At 45.0% G+C, this 9,473-nt stretch overlaps 1 protein-coding gene across 1 annotated transcript in view; it reads left to right on the top strand.

Annotated features, from left to right (window-relative positions):
* The first annotated feature begins 2,351 nt into the window (after nt 1–2,351).
* The window catches only part of PRTG (protogenin), a 117,872-nt gene continuing 110,750 nt past the window's right edge, over nt 2,352–9,473 (top strand). Inside the window, exons 1-2 of the mRNA XM_039492397.1 lie at nt 2,352–2,624; nt 5,238–5,540. Coding sequence (XP_039348331.1) covers nt 2,567–2,624; nt 5,238–5,540 — 361 coding nt within the window. The 5' untranslated portion in view covers nt 2,352–2,566. The remainder of the gene's footprint in view (nt 2,625–5,237; nt 5,541–9,473) is intronic.

Here is a 9,473-nt window from a genome sequence, read left to right as displayed (position 1 = left end):
AATGAATAGGACATTTGTTTCTCTGTAGAGAGAGAGCAATTCACTAGGTGTACAGCTGTACTTACGCAGCATATAGAGTATGGACATTGCATGCCCAGCTCGTAGGGATATAAATAGCACTGTGGAGAGTGAGGCACTGCTTGCACAAATACAGTAGAGTAGGGTTCCCTACATGTCTGAACCTTATGGTAAATACCCTAGCATCCATCTACACAGCCAAGCAGTGCCTACCACACCTATATAGCTATTTTAGCAGTGCAGTGTCCTGCTACTTGCTGCCAGAGCCTTTCCCCACTGACTCCCCACTGCTGGAGCCTGTCACTACAAGCACAGGTGCAGCCTAAGGTGCAGAAGCAATATTGGGCCCCCAGTAAAGCTAGAGAGAGAGAGAGAGAGAGTGTGTGTGTGTGTGTGTGTGTGAGAGAGAGAGAGAGAGAGAGAGAGAGGTCAGGGTGGCCCCTAATGAGCCTCCTAAAGCATGTGTTTGTGTTGGTTCCTCAGTGATCCTAAGGCTTGTAGGGCTTTATTGGTTGCCTCTGATGCACCTCCTAAGGTTCTGGGGGTTCCCAATGAAACTTCTAAGGTTGTAGGAGGATATGGAGGTGGCCACAGAGGAGTCTAATGCTCATGGAGTCTGTGTGTGATGCCAGGAGGGTGCAGCAGCAAAAAGCATCCTCAGGCTAGGGCATGAAGTGGGGGCAAGTGCACCTTCTATAGTGTGCTAGGCATTCCACTCTCCTGCTGGCTTTAGGGTAGGGGGACTGGGTGAGACCTGGGGACATTGTCCTCTTACTGGATCTCCTGAAGGTTCTGGTCTCCTGCAAGCCTTAGGGGGCTCAGCAGGTTTGTCACACAATCCCATCCCCACAAACCTTCTGGTGGAAAAAAATAATCTTTTCCCATGGGCAGGCCCTGTTGGCAATTGGCTCCATTTTGACATCTATCTATGAAAGAAAAAGGGCTTGGAGACTTAACGAAGGCTTGATCTCCAGGAGCTATTTCATGCCCTGTACTAAGTTTGCCAGGCCCAATTATCCTCTGAGACATTCCAAATTCAGAAGTTAATAACATGGAAAATTGTACTTTTATTAGCTCATCTGCAGTCCTGGGCACCACCACTTTGTTAGGAGAGTGGTAAACTAGATTTGATCACTTTCTTTTCTGTTCCCCACTCCCACCCTCCTTAAGCTGTGGTAATAATAAAACCATCTTTGATTCTGATGAGTACCTAAATTTTTAGTGTGTCATAGTTCAGGAACCCCATATTTGATTGTCTTAAAGTTTTGCAGAAAAAATTGTACTTTAGCCCTAGGCCTAACCTACTAGTTTTGAGGATATGATATGACATTTTTATGGATTTTAAAAGGGAGGGAACAACACTGGGCTTATAATGTAGTGCTTTTCATCTGATCTCAAAGTGTTTTACAAAGGTGGGAAGCATCATTATCCCCATTTTACAAGTAACACACTCAGTGGAAACCTAAATTGTGGAATGGCTACTGCCACCCAGAAAGCTAGATTCAATGTAAAGATAACATGGTTCAAACTAGTTTAAAAACTGTTGTTCATCGTGTTTCCTTTCCTTGGCTTGATAATGATGAGAACCTCAAAGCTCTGAAGGTTAATCACATTATTAAGGAAAAATGGCATGAGGTAAAACTTGTTTCCACATTTGTTTTTAAACAAGCCCCTCAAACAACTGTTTAGGACCAACATGTTCTCTCTCCACAGGGGCAAACTGTGTTCAAATGAAGAGGGGAGAATTCAGATCAGGGTGAATGAGGTGTGTCCCCCCCTCCGTTTTTTGAAACGGACACAGGGTAATAAAAGAAAAATCCATCATCACTAGAAGAGGAGAGAGACTTTAAAGGCTGCCTTTAAAACTAGCCCGGAGATGAGGGAGAGATATGGGGTCAGGTCTGGCTTTGACACCCTGGAGATTTACAGCTTGAAACCCCTCTGTGAGCGGGGGACGGGCAGGAAAGAAAAAGCCGGAGCTCACGCCCCGCCTTCCCCGCAAAAGCAGCCCGCAGGGGCCCTGGCATCACCCACCGCACCGGGGCTAAGGTGCCCCTGCCAGAGGAGTTTGCGCGGGTTTCCTCGGCTGGCCGCTGACTGCAGCAGCAGGCACGCGAGCCACTGGCTCCGACCGCAGCCGCCAGGGCAACTTGCAAGCCTGGCTCCAGGTGCATTGTCCAGCGCCAGAGCGCCCCAGTGTCCCTCCCCCCCACGCCTTCCCTCAGGGTCCCTCTTTCCCCTCCTCCCCACGGCCCTGCCCTCGCCCCTCTCCCAGGCCAATGGAGACTAGATGCAGAAAGTAGCGCCGGGACAGCCGCGCGCTCGGGGAGGCTCTGTCCATCCCCTTTCTCCTCCCCTTGTCCATTGATCAGGGGCTCTCTCGCCTCTTGCACTGTGTCCGTGCGCCGGGGCTCGGCCACAGGGAAAGAGTCCCCGGGAGTGGGAATCCGCGGCGGAGGGACGGCTCCGGCTCCGGCTCCGGCTCCGAGCGAGGAGAGGCGAAGAGGTTGGGGGCGCGCGGGGGAGCATGCCAGGGAGAGCCCACTAAATGGCGCCTGTTCCCCATCGGATGCTGCTGCTCTGGGCGCTGATCCTCCCCATCCCAGGTGAGTCCAGGCGGGGGCGGGCTGCTTCGGCCGCAAACTTTGCAGCGCTTGCCCGGCCTGCGGCTCGTGCATCCCCGCAGCGGGCGGGCGGACGAGCCAGCGCCGCCCTGGGGGACCTGCCCGCCGGGCGCGGAGCCTGGGCAGCCGCTGGGCGCTGGTGCGGAGAACGGGAACGGGACCCCGCTCCTCTCTCCCCAGCCGGCAGCTGCTCTCAATGGCCGCGCCGCTGCTGTCCAGCCTCCCCCCTCCCGTCCATTGTCCCCCGTGGCCGCCGGCCGGGCAGGGAGCCGCCCGCACACCAGGGGCTCCTCGCTGGCCACGAGCCCGAGGGAGAGGAGGGGGCAGCTGCTGCACGGACCTTCCGCAGCCCGGGCTGATATCAGCGTGGGCAGCGCTCCCAGGGAGCCGGGGGTGGCTGCTCTCCCCGGCCCCCCTCCATTGTCCCTCTCCGGCCCCGTGCGGGCGAGGGGGAGCGATGGAGATGGGCAGCGGGAGCTGCTACTGTCCAGTGCTCCCTGGGCCAGGGGGTGTCCCGCGTGGGGGAGGAGGATTTCTCCGGCCCGGCTCGCTGTGCAGCCAGGAGAGCGGGGGCTGGGGCTGTAGCCGCACGTGGTTTTATTTATATTGTTCCATCGGTGGCTGTGCAGGAGTCTGGCTCTGCCCCGCTTCCAGCCGGCTGCCGGGAAAGTTACAGAGGCGGAGGGGGACAGCCTGGGCAGCTGCCGTTTGCTCCGGGGCAGACAGTTACCTGCAGCGGGGCAGGGGGTGGGGGATGATTTTTAGCAGCCGAGCGGAGCGGTGGGAGATGTCTTTGGGGAAAGCCGGGAGTGAATTCGGGAAGATACGGTGCCGGGAGCCGCCAATTGAATCTTTGCACTGGCTAGCCAGGGGCATTTTCATTCACCGCATCTGGGTTAGAGACCGTCCTGCACCTTCTTTTTTAATTGCCAGTGTCTGGCTTTCACTTTCCCAGCTCAGATCTTTGTTAGCATGAGAAAGGGATCAAAGGCGGACCCGTGATTGGAGTCGCAACAGGAGAGGAGGGTGCAGGCGTAATCTGCATAGCCCGGGAGCTGCTATGAAAAGGAGCAGGCAGGAGCTCTCAGATGTGTGCGGATCCTGGGCAAATTGCATGATTGGAGGGTTCCTGGACGTTTATTGATCAGTACCCGAGAAATCAGTTGCCAAGGAGTTTCTGTCCTAATCAAGAGCTGCCCATTCAGTGACCCCACCCCCAAGTCGCTTAGCCGAGAGAACAGATTTTTTTTATAAAGCCCCCCCCCCCCCGCCTTTATCAACTTTATCTCGATTTAGGCGTGTGTTGGGGGCGGGGTAAGGCTGGGAAAACCTGAATTCCTCTGCGAAGCGGTTCTTCTAACGAAATGTGTATTGGTTAATTAAACCACCCCCATTAGACAGTAAGCGATCAATTAGTCACGCGTTTCTGGAACAGTTGGCCATACACACAAGTTGAAATAAAGGTTTGCTAATTCCTGACTTTCCTCCCCCGCTGGGTACCAGCGGCAAGAATTACCAACTCTGGAAAGTTGCATTGTTTGTATTCTAAATACCTCTGCTGAACTGCAGAAATGAAGCAAATTGGTCAGGTTCTCTGGCAGTAGAGTTGAAATTTTGCCGCCTCCTAAACACAAGACTCCAAAACCCACCCCCATAATTTGTCACAAAAGATAAAAGTTTCTCCCACTGAAATAGGTGCTGAGGTTCCAGACACTTCTGGGGACATGGGCAGGAACCCTCTAGCTTCCAAAGACAGGGTTTTGCTAATGATTTCTTGTAAAATTAGACTTTTATGACTTACCCTGTTCAAGATCTTTTTGACAAGCTTGTAAAATTAGCAAACAGCTTGTGCTCCCTGATTCCCCTGAAGATGATGCTAATACTTTACCAACAAGAGCTCCACATCTGTATCAGGATTATTTTATTACTCTGTTTGCAAAAGCATCAAATGATGGCCTTAGTGCCTAGATTCATGGGAATCAGGGAAAGGAGAGATTGATGGGAAAGAGAAGTTTGAATATTCAGATTCCAATTTTTATGCTGAATCTTGGTTATGATAACATAAATATTTAAAAAAAGAACAAGAGTACTTGTGGCACCTCAAAGACTAACAAATTTATTTTAGCATGAGCTTTCGCGAGCTACAGCTCACTTCTTCGGATGCATAGAATGGAACATACAGACAGGAGATATTTATACATACAGAGAACATGAAAAGGTGGAAGTATGCCTAACAACAGGAAAAGATTATGGGCCAGATCCTGCCCTGTAACTCCACTGAAGTCAAGAGTTAATTTGACCCACTATTTGTGGCATATCTGAAACATATAAATATTTAAAACTCTATTCCTGCTTTCTCATTAACATAATTGCATACATTTGAAAACAAGGAAGCAAATATTTGTGTAGTTATTTGGGGCCTGATCCTTTTGCTTCCTCTGAAGTAAAATCTCTGTGTTCTTGGGGAGTAGAACCTGGTACTCATAGGCCACAGATATAATTATTACAACAGTACAATTTGAGATGCTTTGCAAGACTACTTTATGATGCTTGCATACCTGTACTTACAGACAAAAACGGTTTTCTTTCTCTCAGGAGTATGGTGCTTTAGTGAGCTGTTTTTTGTAAAAGAGCCACAGGATATAATCGTCACAAGGAAGGACCCAGTGGTTTTAGATTGCGAGGCACATGGCGAAGTTCCCATTACGATCACATGGCTGAAAAATGGAGCAAAAGTTTCTGAAAATGAACGGATCTACACATTATCCAATGGCTCTTTATATATCAGTGAGGTGGAAGGAAAAAGAGGAGAACCATCTGATGAAGGATTTTACCAGTGTTTAGCACTGAACAAATATGGGGCCATTCTCAGTCAAAAAGGTCACCTTATACTAGCAAGTAAGTTCTAGCACTTGAATCTCTTGTTTATCACAGATACATGTAGTTACCAATTTATTAACCTGTTTCCATATTTGTGGCTTCACTACCCTTAAGACAGCAAAACCCTATATTGTTCTATGTACAAGAGAGATTAAACAGATATTACCAAAAATAAAACAAATGGATTTAATTTCTGTTAACATCTTTGTTTTTTATAATGTGTGAGAGATTATGGGCCAGATCCTGCCCTGTAACTCCACTGAAGTCAAGAGTTAATTTGACCCACTATTTGTGGCATTCCCTTTGATACTCTGTTTTGGCTTGATCTCTCTTGAGAAGGGTTGACATTCTGTAAAATACACTGGTGATATAAAGTTACCATGTTCTGGTTCAAACTGTTTTTAAGAATTGTTTTACAAACACTACAGTTGTAACGTTAGAAGTGTTGCCTACAAGTAAGTGAAATGATTAAAAAAAAAATTTAAGACAAGCTTTCAGTTGTTGACAAGTTTTTAAGATATCACAAGCCAGAGGAGAACCATAATGTGTGTAAGGTGGTTTTCTAGGGTCTGAGGAGACCTGAGTGTTGAACTATTGAGGTGAGGCCACACTCAGACACACTCTTGTAGCCAGGGAGAACTGGACTGGGTTCCTTCTGGAACTGGTTGATGCTACTCTTTAACTGACCTAGAGGTCACTGTTGAGTACCGCTAGGAACTAGGGTCTGAGGGCCAGATTATTGAATGTAGTTAGACTAGGCATCTATCTGCCTCTTTAGATTCCTAAATATCCTTTAAAATCTGCCCCTGAGTGTCTTTGCAGTATTCCTAGCCTCTGCTTGCTGGTTTGGGGAACAAGAAACAGAGACTCGGGTCTTCTGCATGACAATAAAGAGGTCTGCCACTAAGCTATCTGGTTGCTTCCACGTAATATGTGTGTGTGTGTGTGTGTGTAAAAAATAATCATACAAGTTATATGTACTTTCAAACAGCATAGCAGAAAGTACATATAAACTTGTATGATTATAGTAAAACCTCTGGTTTTCTCTGTGAAGATAGTCTTAATTTCTCCAGCAGGGTCTTCCTCTGCTCATTTCCACCATGACTTCTGTATTACTGAAACATCTGTGGCAGTTTCAAATAAATTCAGAACCACACAGTGCTACCTAATTTGAAACTAATTAATTCAATCAGTGCAGTACTCCTAGATTAATTTTATTAATTTTATACTTTTTTCAGAATATTAAGTGTTCAATTTATTTATACACCCACAATTTCACTGTGCTCTAGGATTTGATTTAATTGTTTTTTAGAAGATGCCAGGAGGAGAAGTGAAGGTTTGTGTTAGTTTAATCAGGGCTTTAGGTATTGAAGTGATGATTTTTTGTGTGTGGGGGGTATTTTGACACTAGGGAAGGCATCATCTTGAGAGGGTTTGGCAGACTCAGGAAGACAGTGTTGCACTGGTTCACATCTGGAAGTTTGTTTTGTTTTCTTAACAACCAAAGGGAGTAAGACCTAACTTTAAAAAAGCTTAGATTCATCAGGCGGTGGTGGATTCTTTATCTAGAACTGTAGACTCACAGAAAATCCAAGGCATTGTTTAATACATGGCTCTTCAAGAAGAGTAGTGTGGCATCATGCACCCTGAAAGATATTAGTATGAGACTTCTGGAGTTTCTTGTTGGAGTCTGTATTAAGAGAGTATTGAACTTTTGTAAGAAATAGTGGTATTAAATCCAGATGAAACATTACTTCTTCAGAAAGGTAATTTTGTTTGTGATAAATCTTTATTCAAGACTTTAACAAGTGAAAAGTTGTGACTAACTGATTTGAGTTGTGGAGTGGCATTCTTGTTTTATTGGTTGTGCTTTCCTCTTTTATTTTTACCAAAAAAAAAGTAAGATTCTTCCCTTGGAAAAAAAGTGTTTTGTCTAGTTTGTTTAAAACTTTCCTATTCATTGACAAAACTGGAAGAGATACTGGATTTCTAAGATGAACGTTTTTTTTAAAAGGCAACTGGGTTCAGTGATTGTAATAGGTGTTAGTTGCATATAGATGATTATTTTAAATAATAGCTAAACATGATGTAATCTTGTGTTGAAATGTGTTCCTTATAGTCATAGTGTAGTCTTAACAGTTGAAATATCAGTCTGTTATTAGCCCATGAAATAAGGTGATAACTGATATAGTTATATTTTGAAACCCATATGATATGGATGCAAAACTGGTTTAAAGCCCCCTTTTCATAAGGATTCTATCTACTAACATGATCTGAATGAATTGCCAGCATTTTGAACTTATGAAAATAAAGTTTTGTGGGGTGTGTTGTAGTTTTTCAAATCATTGTATTTCAGAGCAGTTGTCAGTTGCAGTAAAAGCAAATGACTTTATCTTGTGTTCAGGGTAAAAAAGGAACTATACATATTAAACAGGTGGAGAATAGGCATTAAATGGGCATTCTTTCTTTGGAGGAAAAAAAAGAAAATGCTGTCTTAGCTACTGGTAGCAGCAGGGTGCAAGGATGTTCTTTTACTTTGCATGGTCATAGCTTTCACCAGCAAGCTTATCTTTTGCTTCAGAAGTGTAATGCTTCGTGTTGCATTTGGAAACCTAAAACTTTAATCTGTCCAAGAGTTTAAGATCTGAACACACAAGGAGATCAGGTCTTGGTTTCTAAAGTTAGGAACTGGAAGCTGAAGGTTGCACTCTAGGCAAGAATTCCATTATTCATGTGCAAATTAAGAATTCACAGGGTTAAAAGGTTAGAAACTGGCCAGGATGAGGTTTACCCTTGTGATAAAGAGCAGATGACCCTCATTCATTGGCCAAAGCTTTCATGTAGCTCCTCTGCAAAGTTAGTGATTGCCATGAATTGTTCTTGAGGAATGCAGAAATTCAAATGTGAGCAGGCCTTTCCTTAAGTGTCACTATGGAGCCTTATCTCATGAGCACATCAGAGCAGGTCTGCAGGGACAAGGTTCCTCCCTAGAGGCCCCAAGGCTTTGCTTTCCTGTTGTTCATCCATGCACAAAAGAATTTGACTAATTTAGTTTTTTCCATAAGATCCCCCTACTCTTTTTTTAGGATACTCTTGAGTTAAGGTATCAGTTAGGTAAAAATAAATATTATTTTTGGTTGATGTTTGTAGCTACTTCCAGTTTAGGGTAATTGAAGTGTGGGGGAAGGGGAGGAGGTGGTTCCTTCTGCAGCACAATTCTTTGTGAGGCACCATGTGTGGATAAAATGCTAATACCTGAAGATTTAAATAGTTTATTCAAAGTTCAGCCCATTGGTGCTATTTCTAGCAGGATTCCCACTTGCCAAAATACCAAAGCAGTATTATATGGATAACTTCTCAAAGCTTTTTTTGGTACAGCGAGAACCAGTCAAAAGTAACACAAACCTAGACTGTGTATGCTTGCAACGTTAAAATGGGAATAAAATTTCACAGTACAGAGTTGTATGATCTGTCTGAAAATACATCTGTGGCAACAAAGTTAGGCGTGAGATAACATAGCATTAGGAAAAAGTGGAGGAGGAGGATTGTGTTCTGAAGTCAGTAAAGCTGGCTGTTAAGTAGTGATTGGACAGGATGCTAATTGTTTATTTCCTTTCCACAAAAGGTGGAAATTGAAGTCTTAAGATGGATGGAGGGGGCACATACAGCTGCCTGGAACATTCTGAGATAACCCCTTTTTCTCAGTTTGTAGTCTTTGCTGAATTGATCTTAAACACCCGATTTTAAATCAAAGGGAAACAAACACAATTTTTCCACAGTTAATATGTTTGTTTCTATGTTGCATGAGAATGAAAGGTTACACAAGCAGTAGGTTCACTGAATATTAAACGTCTTAACATTATGATTTAATTCCTGTGAGCACAACAGTGATCTCATGTTTGCTTGCAGCTCATGCAATGCAGATTCTTTTGAACTTATCAGGCTAAACTT

The sequence above is a fragment of the Mauremys reevesii genome, linkage group 10, assembly GCF_016161935.1.
Source record: "Mauremys reevesii isolate NIE-2019 linkage group 10, ASM1616193v1, whole genome shotgun sequence".
NCBI lineage: Eukaryota > Metazoa > Chordata > Testudines > Geoemydidae > Mauremys > Mauremys reevesii.
This window is presented reverse-complemented; position numbering and strand designations above follow the sequence as displayed.